Source organism: Genypterus blacodes, unplaced genomic scaffold (assembly GCF_046128005.1).
Source record: "Genypterus blacodes isolate CSIRO-AG114 ecotype Tasmania unplaced genomic scaffold, CSIRO-AGI_Gbla_v1 ptg000067l_1, whole genome shotgun sequence".
NCBI lineage: Eukaryota > Metazoa > Chordata > Actinopteri > Ophidiiformes > Ophidiidae > Genypterus > Genypterus blacodes.
In genome coordinates, this window is record NW_027466879.1 from 12,421,023 (window position 1) to 12,442,752 (window position 21,730).

At 45.9% G+C, this 21,730-nt stretch overlaps 1 protein-coding gene across 1 annotated transcript in view; it reads right to left on the minus strand.

The window, feature by feature from the left end:
* The window catches only part of LOC143004489 (transcription initiation factor TFIID subunit 4), a 67,478-nt gene extending 46,016 nt beyond the window's left edge, over window positions 1-21,462 (minus strand). The window contains exons 1-8 of the mRNA XM_076155394.1: window positions 19,690-21,462; window positions 17,850-18,088; window positions 11,625-11,777; window positions 10,769-10,891; window positions 10,245-10,334; window positions 9,222-9,437; window positions 6,068-6,143; window positions 4,801-4,915 (exon numbers count right to left, since the gene is read on the minus strand). Of these exons, the coding sequence (XP_076011509.1) occupies window positions 4,801-4,915; window positions 6,068-6,143; window positions 9,222-9,437; window positions 10,245-10,334; window positions 10,769-10,891; window positions 11,625-11,777; window positions 17,850-18,088; window positions 19,690-21,151 (2,474 nt within the window). The 5' untranslated portion in view covers window positions 21,152-21,462. The remainder of the gene's footprint in view (window positions 1-4,800; window positions 4,916-6,067; window positions 6,144-9,221; window positions 9,438-10,244; window positions 10,335-10,768; window positions 10,892-11,624; window positions 11,778-17,849; window positions 18,089-19,689) is intronic.
* Window positions 21,463-21,730: the final 268 nt, after the last annotated feature.

Genomic DNA, 21,730 nt, shown 5'->3' on the forward strand with positions numbered 1-21,730 from the left:
GCTGAATATCCATTGCCAGGTCTATTATTGTTGGCACGCAGCGAGGCAGGGAGATGAAGAGCATTTGGGGGGTAAATAGCTGGTTAAGGATGCTCTTGAGGATCGGCTTTACGCTCACGTCAACAAACTCTATTTACCGAGCTGCGTGGAGCCGTGTGTTTTCCACATGCACTGGTCATCTCTCACAGCAAACATGCTTTACATTTCATTATGTATGAGGCGAGCTGTGGGGACTCATCCACACTCTCCTGGACTTGTTGCAGTCAGTCAGTGAGGTCCACGCATCCTTTCAAGGCAAACTCAAGTCCAACTTTCTCCACGAGTTGTCAGACAAATTCTTCTACAACTATTGTACTTGGCAAGTGAAGTGATTCTGATTCTGGGCTGAATTAGCCGAGCGTTGACGTGTTGTGCTTACAGGACTGGCCCTGAGCGAGCAAGCTGTGGATTTACTGAGTGGGCCTGACAGAGGGAACAAAGAACCACAGAACACACACCGAGTGGCCTCTTGCCACTCACTGGCTCACCTCCACAGTCATTTATGTTCATGCCATCATTGTGGGTTGCGACAGAGTTTGCATGTGTATTGCTGTGTTTATGCCTGTGTGTGTGTGTGTGTGTGTGTGTGTGTGTGTGTGTGTGTGTGTGTGTGTATGTGTCTATTTGCAGCAAGGGGCCCCGAGTCCTTTCAGGCCCCAGTGTGGGCACAACTCCACCCTGCTGAGGCCTTCCTGCTCCACGTTGAGTTGATATAAATCTTGACACCATGGTAGGAGGTTGACAAAGATAATTAGAGTTGCTCCCTGAACCTCCACCACCTCCACCACCTCCACCACCCCTCCCCTATCATCTCGTCTAGCACTGAGTCTAATTATGTCTCCACAGAGAAAATCTACACAACAACACAACCATGGATACATAGGATTATACCCTCTGCTCCACCTCAGGCTACGCACCTTTCATCATCACGTCCTCATGGATAACTTAACCTGTCCTAAAAATAAGCAGGCCCGAGGCTTTCGTTCACTCAGGTACAAAGGAAACACTGCTACTTACACAGCTCAGAACTGAATATGTAGCTGTGGGAAAGAAAAATGATTGATTACTCAAAGATAAGGCAAACAAGCTAATCTGGTAGCTGGGCACATCATGTGTGTGTGACACTTTATTGGCTCTAAGCTGTGTACAGATGAGCAGAGCTTTCAGCAGACACATTAGTATTTTTTGTCAAATCACTTGCACAGCATTGGATTAAGTCTTACTGAAGAACACTATGGTGTGTTAATAGCTTTTTTGTTTTATTATTTTGCCACATGCTGGGCAATGGAGAATGTAAATTCTCTGCATTCAACCCAAAGCAATAGCATAGCAGGTTCAGCTGACATAAAGCCACAGTGAAACCATCCCTTTCACAGCATGATTTCACAGCTGCAGCCGCAATGTTGCCCCGTGCCAGGATGAAAATACTTTCCCCCCAATTATCAGCCGTCAGAATTTACAAATCTAAGCAGTTTTGATTCACAAGTGCACCCCACGATGAACTGCTCCTCCTGTCTCTATGCACATAATAATATAGTAAAGTAATACAGAGCAGGAGGGGGGGGGGGATTTGTAGAATGACTCGCTCGGGATCGGCACATAAAACATCAGCCAGAGTCCGAGACCGCTGGTGATAATCGGAGTCCTTTTTCCTGGAATGGCGTGATTTCTTGGGCTATTTGGCTTTGCCCGGGATCAAATCAAACCAGAATGCCAAAGACAGGTCTGACATTAAAAGGAGGGAATGAGATATGAAATGCAAAATATGCCAGAATATAGCTCTGCGTTAATAAAGCTGAGATGTAATTAGCTTGCACGCCGGTGGAGGAGCAGCCTCTCAGTGATTGGTTTGGGTTGGCTCGGGGATACGGCGCCTGCGGTCACATGAATACATATGCATGTCGTTTCCATATCAAGCTTGTGTTCCAGCGAGGGCACGCCATAGGTGGTGGATGTATTGCACTGCCATTTAGAGGCTGTGTGTGTGTGTGTGTGTGTGTGTGTGTGTGTGAGAGTGTGTGAGAGAGAGAGAGAGAGAGAGAGAGAAGGTCTGTAGATAGATGGATGGGAGTTCAGAGGGGTGCATCCAGGCAATGATGAGACTTGGATCTGCCACCTTCATCACACCCTGACCAAGCTCCCCCAGCCCCCACCACCCCGCCCCCCTGGATGAAGGTACCCGTGTCCAGGCAGGAGGCTCTGACTGATCCCCTGTGACTCACACTCAGGCCATGCAGGCTGGCTGGACACACACTGAGAGACATGGAAGCCTGGAGAAGAATTCCCTCAAAAACAAGCTGGTGATCCTACAGGACAAGCTGACCTCATACGCTCATGGAAAAGTGTTTTCTAAGTGCCTTGGTCTCGGTCCTGGGATCAATAGAACATTATACGTCATTAGATATATTAGATTTAAGTATTTTGTTTTGTATTGAAGGATTTTCGAGTGTGGTCTTGTTCTTTCTGGAGCGACTGCATTGTGGCACAGCATCCAAGTCTGACAGTCCTCTCATCGTGCGGTCACATTGTTCCTTTGTCTCTGAACCAACAATCTTTGGGGGTTTACATTTATGTTCTAATCAAGTCAAAATTATTTGTAAACCGTTTTTTTAATAAATAGATGCAAACCGTGACGCTTTACAGAGCAACAATGGATGCAACCGCAAACAACGAATGAAGTCACTTTTGCTGGTAAATGACGACAAATGGAAACTTGTTCTTATCTGTTTTGCACGTGTTTGTACGTGCTTCCATATACAAGCTGTGTGTGTGTGTTTGTGTGTGTGTGTGTGTGTGTGTGTGTGTGTGTGTGTGTGTGTGTGTGTGTATACATGCATGTCCACTATGTAGGACATGGTTGGGGTTTGAGGGTTTGAGGCTAAGCTCGGGGGCCAGCAGAGGGCTGAGGGCCTTTCGACTGGCTCGTCTGTGATTACAGCGGATGTCGGGTGTTTACAGAGAGATGGGGAGGCACAGAAACAGCTGCTTTCACTCTGTCCTGTAAACCACACACACACACACACACACACACACACACACACACACACAAATGCATACACACAATGACACAAACACTTACACAGACAGTTGTAGCTGCACTGGAAACCCCATAAGCCCTGCAGTAGATGTGCAGTGTGTGTATGCGTGTGTGTGTGTGTGTGTTTGTGCTCAGAGTGACAGCCATATTGACATCCATCCTCGGCTATGATGGAACATGCATGCATGGCTGTGAGGATGGTGAATTAAAAAACTGAAATCACATTTTTAGATTATCATCCAGAGATTAAGACCAATAAACGATGTCATCTTAATATACTTAATATTCCCCTAATCAATTTACTCTTCGCATGCCGGTGAGGAGAGGATGAACGCGATGAACGTTCCAGACCGAACCCAGATGGAACACATACGCAGCAAATAACATTTTCTATTTTTCCTATTGTGATTTGCACCTTTGTTCACAGATCAGCTCATTACGGCGAGGAAAAGGTTTGTGGATGTGGCGTCCGATGCATCGCCTCACTACGCTGGGCTCTGCTCCAACATGTTAATCACCCCGGGCAAGAGAAATGACAGCAAACAGTAAACAGCGTATGAGACTGCTGAGGAGAGAGATTTGAGCTAAACCAAGCAACAGAACGAAACCAAGACCTCGGCTGAGATCTTTACGAGCGCGGAGGTTTTAGCGGAAAAGAGTTTGCGATGGACACAAATAAAGACAAAGTTTCTATAAAAACAGACCCCGGTAAAAGGGACGTGTTTCTTTTGCTGAGGGGTGGCGATGTGCGATATCAGGCTTATGTTGAAGCCGACGCTTTTGTGATCACTGCAGGGGGAAAAGGTCGTCAGTAACAAGCGAGCCTGACAGCTTAATTACCAACGCAGCTAAAGATTTATTGGTTTATCAATCAGAGCCCCTGGCGCTGCCTTTCCCCTCAGGACACGGGAGCCATTTTCATGAACCAATTGGCCAATGTGACCGAGACTCTTCTTGACCCGGCCCAGTGGCATCCAGGCATCCTAAACACCCCACACACACACACATACATCACATCGTCAACAAACATACGAATACTCTTAGAGGGAAACAGGTATGTGAATGTGCATCCGAGCAGGTCGCACACAAAGACACACACAAGGAAGTCTATACACGTGTGTGGATTGTATAAACACACACAAGTGAACAAACACGCATACACAAATACATATATGCAAAACCACAAGGCCAGCGTGTGGGTGATGAACCTTTCATGTTCTTGAGACAAAAGCTCGGCTGAAGCAAAAACATGATCAGGGAGAGAGAGAGAGGGAGAGAGAGAGAGAGAGAGAGAGACAGAGAGAGAGAGAGAGAGAGAGACAGAGAGAGAGAGAGGCTGAGGGCAAAATACCGTATGTTTGACTTCACCAAAAGATATTTTCAGAACCGCATCCAGCAATTGCGACCATCTGGTCACAATTACCTTATTTCCAAATTAAAATTGAGCTCATTTGTAATCCTGTCGATGATTTGTGACACGGACACTAGGAGGGTGACGGTGAGGGAGATCTGTTGGCCCGGCAGTGTGTTGCTATGTTGGTGGGTGCGGAGAGAGAAGTACCCGTCAGGCCAGGTGAGCCACTGGGCTAAAGACTCACAGCCTTAGCTGAGAGTGTAGCCTGTAGTCATGGGGATGATCTTAGTCAAATGCTGCCCCCATGTGACAGCCCATCAGAACAACAGGTGCTACCGCTCTGCGTCTGCTGGCGGGAAAGGAGCCGTACCTGAATGAGCCGCCTCCAGGGTCGTTGAGCTTGTTTTTCTGATTCCCGGAGATCTGAACAGCCAACCCCATGGGACTTTTGCCTGCTTGGATGGCGGCTCCCTTTCCCATTGTGCCTGTTAAGCAAAGAGTGAGAGGGGGGGGGGAGAGATGAAGGAAGAAAAATACTAAACAAAAGCAGAGCAGAGTAATGTTATCATTGAGATGTCCCCTTCTATCTGCGTCAAAACCTCCTGCTGTGCGCCATCTACATTCACCCGTCCCCCCCCCCTCTCAGGGCTGCATGGAGGGAGGAGAGAGGGCGAGCCAGCGGTCCCGTCGCTCTCCCCAGGTTGGTACAGAGAGAGCGCCACTCTGTCAATATCACTGCGCTTCACCGGCTCTCCTTACACTCCGAAACCGCATCCTGCTCCTGGACACGTTTTCCAGAGAGGCACAAGGACTGCCAGAGTGAATTTAAACTTGATTTTAACAGGCATGTTCCTAGCCATGAGGCACAGAGAAGTATTTTTAGAACTATCCCCGCATTCCAATTTATGGGCATAAAACAACCTACAGATCTTTTACTGCAGGCAATCTTGAGGGGGGGGGGGGGGGGGGGGGCAGATCAAATTTGTATGCACCTCCAATCATCTGCGCACACGCACACTTGCACGCTCAGTCAAACACGGACATGCAAAAACAGGAACAACACATACACACACACACACACACACACACACACACACACACACACACACACACACACACACAAACCTTACACACACCACCTGAGAGCACACAGCTCTCTTAGGGGAGCGTTACGCCCGGTTGCTGCAGGGGCAATATTTGCGAGTCTTCTGTGAGGAGAGTGTTTGTGAATCAGTGTGAGTAAGCAACAGTGCAAATGTTTGAGAAGGCTCTCTATCCAGACAGAAGAAAACACCTGTTCTCTCTGTGGCTCCTGCCTGTTTACACATCCGACAGCCTACAAGGTGAACATTTTAGAATTTCACTGATGGCTATCTTCTACTTAACCTTTTTCCACTGAAACTCAATTTAACCAGGAGCTCAGGCACAGTTTAGAAATGTATTTTCAAAGAGAGAGAGGGAGAGAGAGAGAGAGAGAGAGAGGACTGGCTTGAGACCGTTGCCTCACTGCCTGCACTGCCAGCGACGGAGGATGAGTGTGATTCACTGGAGTTTAGGAAACACACTCTGAGTCAGATTAAAAACATGCAGGGGAAGGAGGATAATCTGGGAGGGGGAGTGACAGCTAGACGGCCTACCTTGCGCTCTGACAGACTGCGTGATCACCACAGGCATCCGGACCTGGCCACCCATACCACCCGGCGTCTTCATGCCCTGAGGATGCAGTGTTACACTTTGTTACAGCATCTCAAACAGTGAAACAAAGAGTAGGCGAGCGGGAAGAATACAAAGTATGAAACTGCGTTGATGTTGTAAAACTGCTGCACTTTTGATTGTGCGTGTGTGTGTGTGTGTTTGTGTGTGAGTGTGTGTGTGTGTGTGTGTGTGTTTAGCTCTCATTTCAGCCATGAAACGGTCTGGAAACAACAACAACAACAAATGTCTGCAATATAGACACGTCATAATACAAAGAGGATGATTACTACCATGACAATCTCTACATTATGTATGAATGTTCCAGCATCCATCTATAACACACACGTGTAGATACTAAAGATGCACATGTGTTATGGGGGTGAACTGCTACAATGGCCTACATTTGCTCCCATATCCAGATAAGACAAAGGGAATAAGTAGTCGAGATGGGAGTGAAAAAGTAGTTGTAGAAGAAGGAGAAGTAGCGGTGGAGGAAGGAGGAGGAGGAGGAGGAAGAGGAGGAGCAGCGAGGGGGGTGGGGAGCCGTGCTGGGCTATTAGAGACACTTCCTTCCTTGGCAGCAGCCACGGGCCGCGCCTCAGGCTCAGCCATCCATTCCTACCAGTTTGCTTCTTGCTGCATATTTTTTAGCCTTGTTTTCCATTCCCTGACACATGCTATATTACTGTTCAAGCTGCTGGAAAAAAAGACAGAGGCCATTTCTCCCAGAGATCCACTGCAGGGGCCTCCGAGAGTAAGAAGAAGAAGAAGGGAGGGGAGGAAAAAAAAAATACATTCAGCACAGGCAGATAGCGAGCACCTCTGGCCACCCGGCGACACAGTTAGGGGAGAGAGAGAGAGTGAGAGAGAGAGAGAGAGAGAGAGAGAGAGAGAGAGAGAGAGAGAGAGAGAGAGAGTGAGAGAGAGAGGGGGGGGCACTCTGAAAGTTGGGAGATCAAAGGTAAAGAAAGACGACAAAATGAAAACACTGCTTCTGCATCAAATCTTGTGTTTCTGAATCCTTGTGAACCCTTTAAAGTGCATTTCACTCTTTGGTATAATTACTTTAAATAAATCTGACATGGCTGAGATGAGATGTTTGCATGCTGGCCAAACAGCACCTCAGAGCTACAATACAATGATGTGATTGATGTTGTAATTGGACGTGCAGTGATTGTGATATTGTGAATTTAACAGGTTTTTTTTTTACAGCTGTTTTGTCAATTCCCCTCTCGCTCTCTTTCGTAGAGATGAGAAGTCTAACGTTAGAATCAGTTATTGTACATTATTTAATTTCCCCATTTCACGCTATGCTTCAAATGCTTTTATCATCGACTAAACTATTGAGCTGAAGCAGCGCTCTGGAAAAACGTAATGCAGCCATCACGAGGTTTTCAACATTGACCCGGGGATGACCTAGTTACCTCGCGTCACCCCGCAACAGTGAGAGAAAGAGAGAGAGAGAGAGGGAGGGAGGAGAGAGAGAAAGGAAGAGAGAGAGAGAGAGTGAGACACAGTGAGGGGAAAAAGAGAAAGAGCAAGACTAGAATGAGAGATGGAAGGAAGAGGCTGGAGAAAGTGAGAAAGAGAGTGAGGAAAATGGAGAGCGAGAGAGATGAGAGAAGGGAAAAAGAGAGAGAGAGAGAGAGAGAGAGAGAGAGAGAGAGAGAGAGAGAGAGAGCGGGAGAGAGAGAGAGAGAGGAGGAGAGAGAGGGGGAGAGAGAGAGAGAGAGAGAGAGAAAGAGAGAAGGGGAGAGAGAGGGAGGGAGAGAGAGAGAGAGAGAGAGAGAGAGAACCCTCTGGCTGTCTGGCTAGGCCAATCGAGTCTGACCTCGCTTGACCCCTCCATATATTCTACGCCCTGTTACATTTCCATCATACATGTGCACACATATACAGGATGCACACACACACACACACACACACACACACACACACACACACACACACACACACAGCAGACACGGGCACAGCAGTGAAATGAGTGTAGTTGTAGGTGTCCCGAGTGTTGCCTGCTCCGTTAACAGAGCCAGACCCCGCAGGTCACCTGGCATTGGTTCAGCTCCATCCACACCCCTGCACACACAATCGCTGGGCTAAATTGCTCACAACCATGTCAATGGGCACTGCCAGTCACCAGAGTCACAATTAGAAGACAGTTGACGCGCTTTTACAGCAAAGGCAGCGTGTCAATCTGTCTGTCCACAGGAGGACACGGGTTCAAATGCCGTCTCAGAGAAGGACAGACTGTATATAAGTGATCAACCAAGACCAAGACACCAGCCAGGGTTTCATTCAAGGTTTGATGTTGAAATAGAAAAGACGAATGAAGGAAAGTTTTTAAGATAAGTAATGAAAAATTGATGTCCATGATTAAGCGTCTTATAAAATAATGCTCAGTGACACGTCTCTAGAAATTGTGTTGCTTCCTAATATGAGTCTTGCTCTGAAACCTTTCCCTCTTCCCTGCAGAGCTACCAGTGTGTGTGCTGTGTGTGTGTGATGGCTGGCTCAACAACAGAACTAACTCACTGTTGCACTGTTGGCACCCCGACGCTCTGCAGCCGGATAATTCACCCTCGCCGAACACAATGCGAGCTACGACCCTCCCCAGGTCTCTTGTACAGGGATATAGTAGGGGGGATATTTGAACAATCTATTACACGGCTGCTCCAGTTTGAACTCCCGTCTGCCATCTTTTCATAGCTGGCGAGCACATTTGAGGGCATGTGACTTGACTGGGAATGTGGCATCTGATAATGGGAACTGCTAATGAGACACATCTGCAGCTTTGCTCCTTAGATCCAATCAGGAGGCCCATTTACAAACTCTGCATCATTTATCTATATGTGTGTGAATATGTCAACTGTAAATATCTATAATTCAAACAATAATTCTCTCTAATTCCCTACATCAACGGCGTTAAACTGTGATATATGATGTTTTGGTATTGGTTTCCAAATAAACATATCATGTATAATAGCTTGCTTGTAATGTTAGATCACTACTAACACCGTTCATACCTTCATCAATCAGTGACTCCAGTTTTAAACATGAACTCTTGTCTCTATACCGATCGGACCTGTAGATACGTACCATGGCAGCAGCGTGCCCATGGGTTCCGGCAGGTAGCGCACCGGCACACGTGGGGGTGGTGGCGGTGACGCTGTTGGGGTGGCGAATGCGGACAGCTGGCCCGGGCATGATGGCGGGAGGGGTGCTGCCGGGTACAGGTTTGACTCCATGCTGTGGGAGGTGGACGAGGGACTGCTGACTGTTTAACAAAGACAACCTCAGCGCCGGGAGGCTTTTCTGTTGATGGGCAAAGAGAGATAAGAGATGATGGTGAGAGAGCAATAGAGACCGTCAAACATGTGAAGAAGAGAGGAGGGTGTTCATGTACTATATATTCCTTGTATATATTTGATCATTTCCATAGCTGTGGAGGAACAGAAGAAACGTACTGTCACTGCACACCTGAACTGATGGCTAAGACACATTTTTGATCCCTAGCGCTGCATGACAACACGTGTTTGTGGTTGTATTGGGTGGTCGGGTGTCTTGATGTGACGCTCATCACGCCTGGCTGGAGAAGCCTGGAGGCCACAGGCAGGGATGACTGCAGGGGTCGCTGTCATATGCAGTCACCAGTCAGCCCAGCAGGGAGTGTGTGAGTGTGTGTACTGAATGTGTTTATGTGTGTCTGCCAGGCCTTTTCCCCACATTGACCCTTGTGGCCAGGAAATGATCACTTTAGGCTACAAGTTTAAGACAATACTGAAGCGGGTCAGTTTAAGGAGCCGGGTTAGGGGGTGATTTAAGGGGGGGGCGATTAGAGTGCAGTTCAGGAGACCAATTTAAGGCTAAATTTAAGAAGTGGTTAAGCAGCCCAGGGCCACAGTTTAGAGGTATAGTACAGAGGACCCAGTTAGAAGCTAAACCTTTAGAGATCAGGAATTTAGAGATCAAGTTTGGACCAGGGCAGTGTGCCAGTTCTGAGGCTCATTTCTTTAGGGGTTCATTTGAGGAGACCTGTTCAAAAAAGCTCACCTACAGAGGTCAGTGGTTGAAGAATTAAAGCAAGACGTTTAACCGCCATTTAAGGAGACAATAACGCACCTTGAGAAAGGGCACCAGGTAAGGCTGCGGAGACGACTTCAGCTCGGTCTGAAGTCGACTGGTGAACTCCTCCGGTTCAATCTTGGCATCCTGTGAGATCAAGCAGATGGTAAGTGATGTCATGGTGATTTCATCACAACAAGATGACAAGATGAAATCCCTTCACCAGAGCTGACATACCTCAGGGTGCAACTCCTCAATAATAACTCAGAATAACATGAACATTTCTGATGGGGAAAGGAGTATTTAGGAAAGAGCTTGATGCTGCCATCTACAGGTGGGAACTATGCATTACAATAACACAGAAAACGGCCACGGAAAACTTTTAAGGTGTAATTGCAGTCAATGTGATTTTTCTATTATATTGGACAACACTGTATGAATAAGTGTAGACATGGTGATAGAACACATCACCTGCAAATGTCATGTTAATTATTGTAATATCAACAAAAAAAGAGAACATTCAAAACCAATATCTATGCGAAGATTGGATATATGTTTATTCAATTGGTTGTGAAGCTTACCAGCAGATCCTGAACAAGGGACTTGACATTCTTGGAAGTCTCAGGAGATGGAGAATTATGGGATGCCAGCTTGATCAGTGTGGCAAGGAAATTCTTACACTTCTTCACATTCTCCTGCATTTCCTACAGTGGGAAACAGAAAAAATGAAGCCTCTGGTTTCAGTGCAAAGCAAAACCCGACTCTAGCTATCGATAAACTGCTCATTGCACAAGGGTTTTTAGTATCAAACATCTTATTTAGACAATTGTGTGAGTGCCAATCTACTGTGAAGACCAGACAGGTTAAAACAAAGAGTGAAGGTTAAACACCCAGAGCACATTGGCATCGGATTTATGGCTGCTTTTATTATATTAATAAAAAATAATAAGAATTGTATCCTAGACTGTTAAATAAAGTGACAAGCACCCATCAAATATTAATAAATAATGCACCCTGAGCTTGATGCCCATTGATATTTGTAGCAAAATGAGACATGGCACCTGTCTACTCAGAATGCCAGAGGCTACAAACTGTAGCTCCTCTGAGGGCTCTTTGACCTGGATTTCGAGATGTCTGTGTGTGTGTGTCTGGTTAGGTATTATTACATATTTATCAGCATATCTACATGTGTGGCTGTATCTATGGTCTGATTTATATCTTCCTTGTGCCTGTATGTCCTTGAGTTAGTGAATGTATGTGTGAAGGTACGAGTGTGAACTTGTGTGGGCATGTGTGAGACAGCCAGCTGTGTGAGGCGGCGAGGCTGTGTGTCCGACGGCGTGTCGGTGACGCAGCCAGCTCCCTGGAAGCTGTGACAGTGTTGACACCCTTGAGGGCGGAGTGCGGGGCATGGAAGGAGGGGACGGCAGAAAGGACCTGGGACACGATGGGAGCTCCAGGGGCCGGGGCAATGCCCGTCTGTGCGGGCTGCACTGGCTGGGAAGCCGCCTGGGTCTGGGTCTGCGGGGCCATCACCACAGGGGTCTGCTGCGGAGCCGTCACAGCCACGGTCGGCGCCACGGGGCCCTTCTGGAAGAGCAAGGGAGAGACAGAGAGATAAACAGGATGTGACGCCTCACTCGCAGCAAGGCCACAGAGAACAGGAGGGCCGGGTCTGCGGCACTCCTGTCACATCTGGTGTCCTGACTTCAGTGGACATTGCTTCACAGATGAGGAAGAGGAAAGGGGAGGTGGTGACAGGCTAGAGGCTAGGAGACAGGAGACCAAAGCTTTTCACCTCCCAAAATACTGGCCTGATGACAACGAAATATCAAGATTTGTGATGAACTCAGTCATTCATCAAATCCCATCAATAGTTATGTATCCCACACTGAACAAAACTTGGCCTTGCAAGTATACGTGAGGTTATGAATGAACAGAAAACAGTCTGGCATCCAAAACACAAAGACCCTGAACAGCTGCCATCAGCAGTCTGCGGCTCTGGAGCCCTCATCACCTCTTTACAATCTCTCAGGGCCTCTTCACACTTGGCAATAAAAAACAGCCTGTGTGATGATCAAAAGCGGACAGCTCTAAATTCAGGTGTGAATGCACAGAAATGAGGACAGAGGACACACTGTGGGTGGATATACTTGTGAAGAGGGTCAAGGGCGCAGGTGTGAGCGCTTGAATGAGCCCAAACTCTTTGCCAGTCGATACGAAGAGCCACATAGTTTGCAATTCTAAAAGCAGAAAGTATATTTTGTTTGTCAGAGGGAAATGTATTTAAATCCGGCATGATAAAGTGTCAAATATCAACCGCAAAAATATGGCTGCAAACTTTGTTTTCTGTTCATTGAAGACAATCGGATATTATGCTCATTTTACAGCACAAACAAAATATCTTGCTTGTAAAGGTAAAGTATGATTACACTGTCAACGCTTTGAAGTTCAGGCAGAAAAATGTTCTCCGGTTTCCAATTTCATCATCCCACTATGGAGCTCATGTGACATTTTGAAAAACGAGTCGCGAGGCAGAAGTCTGAAAAACACAGGGAAGTTGTCTCACAGGGCGGAGTGCAGGACAGGAGGAAGAGGAGGAAGAGGAAGATGTCTGGAGGGCAGGGCCGGAAGAAGCGGGAGAGGGAGACGCTACCATCTTGGCCGGGGTCAAAGGACACTGCCTGGTGGTCTGAGAGGTCGCGGGAGACTGCGGAGGAGAGAAAGGAGGGAATGAAAAGACAGAGCATATCGATAAGGAAGCACAAAGGGGCGAGGAAATGGAACCAGGCCGGTATAAACGAATACAAGGAGACACTGAGAAAAGGTGAGGCGGTGTCAGCCTCAGAAACAGCGAAGGAACCCAAGTGGATGAGAGACAGAGAAGAAAATGGGTACGGCGTGAGAGACGGACAGGGAGAAAAGAGCAGCAGTGTGCCTTGAAGACAGATGAGGTGAGGTCATGACAGGAGGAGAGAGGAAAGGAGGTGGCAGCCGAGTGGCGACGGTGAAGACTGACACACAGAAGCCAGCATGCTTGGTTGGGTAACAGAGGGTGATGGTGTCACACAAGACACACACACACACACACACACACACACACACACACACACACACACACACACACTGCATTTTACACTTTATCCAAGAGAATCGCTCCCTTTTTCATAGAATTAATCATGACAAGCTATGAAAGAATGAAAGAATGAAAGAATGAATGTTGAGTGCGAAGATTAATTTGGGGTGATTGGGGTCAGAAACAATCGTCTCACATTTAGCGCATGTACAGACAGACATGATTGACTAAAGTTGTCTTGCATAAAAACAAAAAAACATATGCATCCCCCTTCCCACACCCACACCCACACCCACACACACACACACACACACATACAGTACCTACAACCCTGGTTGAGAAGAGCTGTGTGGGTTGGAGAAGTAGAATAAGAGAAAGGAGAGAGTTTGTCCTTCACTAAAAGTTTTCAGGGCTCCAAAAGAATGTCAAATGAGGAGGAGCGTGTGTGTGTGTGTCTGTGTGTGTCTGTGTGTCTGTGTGTGTGTGTGTGTGTGTGTGTGCGCGAGAGAGAGAGAGCTGGGGGTGGAGAGGATGGGGGTAAGAGCCATGGGGTGCGTCACACCGCCAGCAATGCCGTCGCTGTGTCTCTGTCACTCGTTCTCCCGCTTTTTCTTTTACACACACACAGACACACACACACGCACACACACACACACACACGGAGAAGCACACACCCCAACACACATAAACCAAAGCCTTGTTAGCTTTTTAAAATAATCAGGCAGTTGGATGATGAATGATTTAACAGGTATGGAAGGAAGGAAGCTCAAGATGCCTTCCGTTTCTCCCCTCAGGGTCATGGGAAGAGTGACAGGCCGACAGAGGGGTTGAGCTCTGGGAATAAACACCATTCCCTTTCATTTCCCTGCGAATGCTTTTCCTGTCGAGATGGCAACGCCGCAGCCTGCTAATTTGGCATCATCAGTGCGACGGTGAGAGGGGATGACAATTTGCAACTCTATTGTTTCTTGTTGAAGCGCTTCATTTCAGACGGGATGGTCGTGTCGGGAGGCAACAAGGCGGCTTTGTTGAATGAAGGACACCATGTGTGTGACACCGGAGGCCCAATGTGGCGTCCTGGCAAACGTTCACACCTGCCAGTATCGTCTCAATGCAAGACGCTGAGGCCGATGTATCAATGTGAAGATGTTTGAACAATAAAAGTGTCAATGTAACTGAGGGTAGAATTTGCATTGAATAGAAGAAACTGCTGAATCTGAGCTTTGCAGTGTGATACACTACGCTCGGCCCTCTGACAGTTTACTCTGAAGCGCAGCAGTGCTACCCCGGAGAGTGTTCTTCACTGTGGTTATGGGTACTTTAGGAATGCAAAAGAACAAAAAAGACATTCAGGCGGACAGTTAAAGCAACCAAGATGATTTTCGAGGCACTACAACTGCTGGTGTTGAATGCAATACCAAACAAAGTCACATTCGGTTGTTTCAACATTTCATAATACTCCTGGCAAACTTTACTTGTCTGTTTTGTCCATAATCAGATACTCAGCACTAAGCACTAAGTCCAAAAAGGGAATGCAACATAACTCACTGTGGCTATGAATAACATGGGAAAAATCACAAATAATCAAGAAGAAGAAGAAGGGAAACGGACTGAGTCAATACAGAAAACATTAGGAAATGCTGCCCTCTAGTGTTACATTTTTGTGCACGCAGTTTCTATCTATTGTGTTCCCTCCTAAGAAGAGCCAAGCACTTTTACAGTCACAAGACACACAAACAGATCTGTTGATGTGCTCAAAGTGTGTTTGCAGTTTTACTCCTGCTTTATATAGCACTTAAGCCTTAAATGAAAGACAGAATGTTGTTATGTTTGCTATTGTACAGCAGACAATAGAAAGTATTAAACCAGCTGAATTATTGGAAGTTGCCTGGATTGTTCTACTCTGGAATATTCATCGAAGCACTGCAAAATCATCATGGCAAATAAGAAAATGTTAATTCAAGCTATATTTACCAGATAAGGACAATATGCAGTTAAAAACAACCACATTCTGGAGCCCTAACAGCCTCTAATCATCAGCATAACTTGGGTGAGAGGCAGATGGTGGGATATATTAGCTGTGATCCAAACGCAAATCACCGGCAAAGACAGTTAAATACGCTCTAATCAAAGACATACTTTGCTTTTCACATCTAGATAATTGTTCAAAGAGTTACGCCGTGGCTGTGAGTGTCTAAGCTGTTTTAGCCGTCCAACTTTGATGTACTGTGAGGTCGCCACTATCTAGTGATCTTATTACAAGCAATTAAAGTTTTTCAATGAATGATGTATCCACAGGTGATTATAAGCAAATTCCAATCAATTATTCAGTGGCTCGTTAAATCTTAATAGCAGACAACCCTGTGGAGTCATTAAGGAGCCTGGAGACATTAATTCACCCATTAATCTCAGCTCAATCTATAGATAAAATAATCAAGGATATTCCATCATTCTAACGCAATTATACAGTAAACATTAATTACATCTAAATGAGGGTGTTGCAAAAAGTTATTCATGCATTTAAGAAAAAATGGTCTCGCAACAAACAACTAAAGAACCTTTTCATACACGCTGCAAGTCTACAGCTGAAACCTCCTATGAAATTGTGAAGGCAAACAGAAATGTATCTCTTCATCTCTGGATTTACTCCCTAAAATGTAGCAGAGGACAGTCATTTGCATTCAACTCCAGGATCCAGAACAGTTTGTTCATATCCTGGTCAAGGCCGAGACGAGAGGGTTCCTAAAGACTAATATGGATGTGTTTCAGTGTGAGAGGAGAGGAAACACACACACACACACACAAGCAAGCTCCAAACACTGGGCTAGGGCCATGGACAAACCCAGAACCTTTCAACCAGAAGGTGATAGTGGGTTTTCTGTTTGTGTGTTATAGTTTACAGCATTTAGTATGAAGTTTTTGCTTCCACAACAATAACATCACAGCTGAAGTAAACTAACTAGGAGTGGCTTAGCAGTGGACAGTTTAGTGCTACTTTGTCAGTGTAAACAGCATTTCTGGGCTTCTGCACTTAGAAATGGAAAATAAATGAGTTGTTCAATGAATATTAGTTGAATTTTTTCATCCACATGAGCTTAATTTTCACATTGCAACAGCAAATAAACTCGAAAGTTGAATAAAATGAATAAAATAAAAGTAAGGTGCTCAATATGAGTCAGAGTAAGCAACAACAATTAGTCATTTACTCTTACTAAGAGTACAGTAAGAGTAATTAAGAGTATATTTATGTGCTGTCTGTATCTTTATAGTATTCTCACTATATTGGTAGTTGACAAATTTGCCGATTTTTGCAGGTTCCAGATTTCCCTTCAGTGTGAAGTGTATATGCACTACGCAGAGGGGAAAAAAATTGTTTGGTGTCCGGGAAATCTATCTAGACACTTCATTATTCCCTGGAGAGAAACTGTCTGCATTTCATCCATAGTAGCAAGCAGCAGCCACCAGGAGCCAAAGCCAGTTTTAAGGCCAATGCAAGCTTACACTGCTTATTTCACAGACACAGTGCCGGTGCAGTACCGTGTTGATGGCTTCATCGTGTCTGAGCCCAGAGTTTCCACAGGTTTGACTGTCAAAGAGTGTGACAGGATGTGGAAGAATACTAATATATACATTTAATTTTGACTTCACATATGAAAACAAAGCATTCCCTGGAAATTGGGAACAGCACAGTTACAGTTTCCCAATTTTAAAAATAAGCCTTTTTTTTGTTCAAAGTCAACAATGTACATGGTAGACACATTTGACAAAAAAGAGAACCTAAAACACTTTTGGATAATAACCCAGATTGAACAAAAAAGTCCAGTGTCTTGATTTACTTACTGTGCAGGTGAGGCTCAATGAATTAGAAAATTGTTGAAAAGTTCATTTATTTCAAGTGAAACTCTCCAATATTATAGATTCATTACACACAAAGTGAAATATTTCAAGCCTTTATTTGTTTTAATTTTGATGATTAGGGCTTACAGCTCATGAAAACCTCAGATTTTAATATTGTGAAAAAGTTCAATATTGTCACAGTGCCTCACTCAATCAGCTCATTAACTCAAATCACCTGCTGAGGTTTCCTGAGCCTTTCAATTATCACTCAGTCTGATTCAGAAGACGACACAATCATGGGGAAGACTACAATATTATAATTTAATGAGCTGCACCTGTATATTATGCAAATCAATGCCCAAATTCGAAAATGGATCAACATTGGATCATGGATCACTGTGTTGTTTTCATGAAATGTGGACAACTACTTTTGTCCCATCCATGCGAAAAGCACAAACAACTTCCCAGTTTAGAAACGATAAAAGTATCTATCAATCATCATCATCAAAAGGGAAGAAACGTACATGACAAGCATGAGGACACACAAAGGACACACAAATGCAAGCATGATGTCATTACGTCACAAGGAAAATTAAGAAATTCAGATATTTTGGGTGTGATAACAAGTCACAGATCTTGAACTGCCCGACCTGTCCTGCATGTGACGTTGACAGACAGATAGTGGTCTGTGTGTGTGACAATGTGGTGTGTGTGTGTGTGACCATGTGGGTTGTGGGGCGCAGTCTTACCTGGGGGGTTGTTACTCTGAAGGTTGCACCTGTTGTCGGGGTCGCAGGCCGGGGAGAGATGCTGTTCTGGACCTGAGCCTGAACCTGAGCCTGGGCCTGGGCCTGAGCCTGAGCCTGAGCCTGGGCCTGGGCCTGGGCCTGAGCCTGAGCCTGAGCCTGAGCCTGAGCCTGAGCCTGGGCCAAGGCCTGCTGAGGAACCATGACCAGCTGGCCCAACTCTGTACGTACCAGCACCATCCCTGAAGAACAGGCAGCAACATTAATCACTGTGTGGCATTGCAACCTGCTATTACTCAAATACACATGCATTACAGCGTACAAGGTCAGTGTATTGAAGCTGTTGTCCACTTGCAGAGGTTAAACAGATCTTATTCAAACGTACTTATCGTAAAACACAAAACAGATCAGGTGTCACAAATGGAAGGCAATTGTTGTCGCAAACAAATCAAACAGGCTATAGGAAGTGACTATTCTCATTTCCAACTCTGCCTTAATGAAATCACCTGTGATCATGATTAAATTATAGTGACACTTCACTCTGACTGAAAGGCTGTGACAGTTATTACAGTGACACACTTGTGAAGCAGCAAGTGTCAGGGCGAGATCAAAGGTTTCATTACAAACTTGTTTATCTCTAATAGAATTCTAACACAGTAAAAGAAGACCTGAGGTTCAGTTAATGCCATGGAATCATAATGTCCTCTTGGCTACCTGGCTGAGTTTCCATTCCTGAGCTGAGATGACTCCAAACGTTAAACACACATCAGGGTCTATGCCAAACATTAAAATGCTCAAAATGCAACTGCAGCATATTCTGCCCGTCTGATCAAAGTGAAAGCAACATGTGCCAATGTGATGAAAGCAACAAGTATCTCAGTGAGCTCTGCTAACTGACAACAACAAAGGGCGACAACTCTCTAATAAATAAGTGAAAAGTAACATTATGAACAAAAGTGGTCCTTATACATTGTACACCTACATATTCACTCACCTAAGAAAGTTATTGTGATTTTACAGATGGAAAGCACAATTTGGTAAAACACATTTGTCATTGTCAACTCATTAGAACAACTGAAGTAAACTCAATTACATTACATGTGAGAAACTTCCCAATGCCTGCTTGCCTATGTGGAATGCTAGACATGTGTGGCACTGTATATAAATATGATGGAACTTGTGTAATAAGAATAAGCCTGTCCTGTCTGAAGTTATTTACCTGGAGCTGATAAGTGTGGCAGCAGCGTTGGTTTAGTCCTTAGTCTGTCTCATGAGTATAAATAATCACAAGCTCGATTGTTGTCCTGTTCAAGGCAAAGGCAGTTAAACTCCTACCCACTCAGTACACACTCTGGTTAACACTTTAGGTACCAGAGTCATGTCCAGATTGTACACTGGACACATATTACGCTGATTAGGTTAGTTTCAAATGTGTTTTTGTGTTCTTTCATAGTGGCATTCACTCAGCCAATCATCAAGGTTGCTTTGTGTAGTTTCAATATTCTTTATTCGACCATGGCGCTCCTGCTGTGAGGCCAACCATGCTTTACTGTATGTACTGGCAAAACTCAGTTTAATGTAACATTCTCCAACCTATCACAGATACGGCCCAGACGTGAAACTGTAAAGTACGCCGACTCCCAACTAACAGCTCGAAACATGATACAAGAATCAGCACGTGATGAACACAACTCCCTCACACAAGCATTGACAACCAAACACATGAGCATCCGCTTCGTTTATTATCACATGGGTGTTAAGTCATTCACAACCACCTTCAAAATACAAAACACATGCAGCATATCTCCCATCTGCACACCAACCCCCTTCCTGCAAACCTTACCCGGTGGAATGGTAAACCCAGGGGGCAACTGAATGGTCGTCTGCTGCTGAGGTGGTCTGACAATCAGCTGAGGCGCTACGATCCTCTGAGGTGCTGCAAGTGCAGGACGGGGTTGAGATTGTGCAGTAGTAGTAGCCACAACAGGTGTCGGTGAGGGGGTGGTGGGCCTGACCATGCTTATAGTAGCCACGGATGATGTTGCTGGAGCGGTTGCACATACACAAGTTGTTGTCGCAGCAGTAACACAAGCAGTAGCTGTGGTAGAAGAGCTCGGACACTGGGTTACTGTTGCTGTTGTTGTTATTGTGGTTGTAGTAGTAGTTGTTGTTGATGATGCTGTTGTTGTTTCTGTTGCTGTTGTTGTTGCTGTTGTTAGAGTGACAGCCGGAGATGTAGATGAAACAGTGTTTATTACAGAATTGACATTACCAGACTGGCTTGACATTACAATTTTGGAGTGAGAATCGTCTGTTTTGGAAGCCCCCGAGTCTGTGACCGTGTCGTTGTTGTTGTGGTTCTCCTGGGATGCTGAGGAGGAACTGACCGGTTCTGCCTTGCTGGTGCCCTGCTGGACCAAGGCCGAGACACTGGTCCCGTTTCCGTTCTGGGCTATACTCGCAACGATATGATTGGGGAGTCTGTGCAGTGCGATCGTAGGAGTCCCCCGGTCCAGAGCGATCGCCGACTGGCCAGCGGGCAAACTGGCGTTAGACACGGTGAAAGTCGTAGTGCTGACGGGGGATGTGGCCGCTCGGGTAGAGTTTGGTGGAGTTGCATCGGGATCCGCCGTGCTAGCGCTCTCTGCCCCCGCTGTGTTGCTGTTCCTCCGCGTCGTTACGGCGGCGCCGTTCAAACTCTTTATCCGGGCTGAAGCGCTCCGTCGTGCCGAGGTGATGCGTTTTCTCGGCGGGGCACCTTCCGCCGACGATTCACCTACTCCCGGGTTCAGCTTCGATCCCCGGCCCGCTGTGGTGGTGGAGGTGATGGAGGTGTTGGCGGTGGTGGTGCTGATGCTGCTGGCAGGCGGAGAGTCCAAAGTTGACACACCAGATGCAGTCAGTGTTGTGATGGATGCTCCATGTGATTGCGAACCGCTGGTAGTGGCGTTCAGCCCGGCAGGCGAAGTGCTGGAAGGCTTGCCGAAGGTAGAGGTACAGTCCCGAGTAGGAGAGGAGACACTTTTATCTGGCCCGGTGTCGTTAGAGTTGTTCTCCTCAGCTTTATTACGCCGTCCTTGTTGTTGTTGTTCTACTGTTGTGGTGTCCACTGGAGCTGGTAGCGTTTTTCCTAAGTGATGGTTAGCGGGGACCACCGAGCCAGGACCTCTGTTCTCTTCTGCTTTACCTGCTGTGGTGCTTTGGTCAGCAAGCTGCGACTCCAAAGAGCCCACCAGATCGCTCACGGCTTTTTCGTCCACCTCTGAAAAGAGCATATCTTCCAGGGGGTCGGGGGCGCCCGCCATCTCTGATCATAGATTGCTCTTATATTTTGTTACAGTGCGCCTGCGTGTTACTAGGCATTGTGGGAATGAATCTGACGTCATTAAATGGGTATCCTGTAGTTGTGGCTATGTTTAATATGATAAAGGCCATGTTTAATGCGTTTCTACTCCGAAATTCGCATAATAGAATGTGGCGAACGCCTGGAATTATAGTACAAGTAAAGTACAGTTATATAATCGTACCAAACTAGGACATGTATGACACTCATGCATGTATTTTCTGCGCGTAAACGGCTTAAAGGAGTCAGTTACGCCTGTCAAATGAAATAATAAATGTGTTTGATCCGATTCGATTTTTTCCCCCTTCATTTCCCTACAATTAATTCGCTGGCAAAGTGGGGGCAGGGTGGAAAGAGGCGATCTCGTATAATATCGCGATACAATGAAGCGGCTAGTTCTCAAACCTTTGTCAAGTGGCCTCTTGATTAATTAACACACCTGCTGCTTCAAATTAAAAACACGATAAACATTAACAAAATGCTAAAGAAACCCTCAATATTATTATTTGTCAAAAAAGATCGAATTTTCCATATGTGAGAA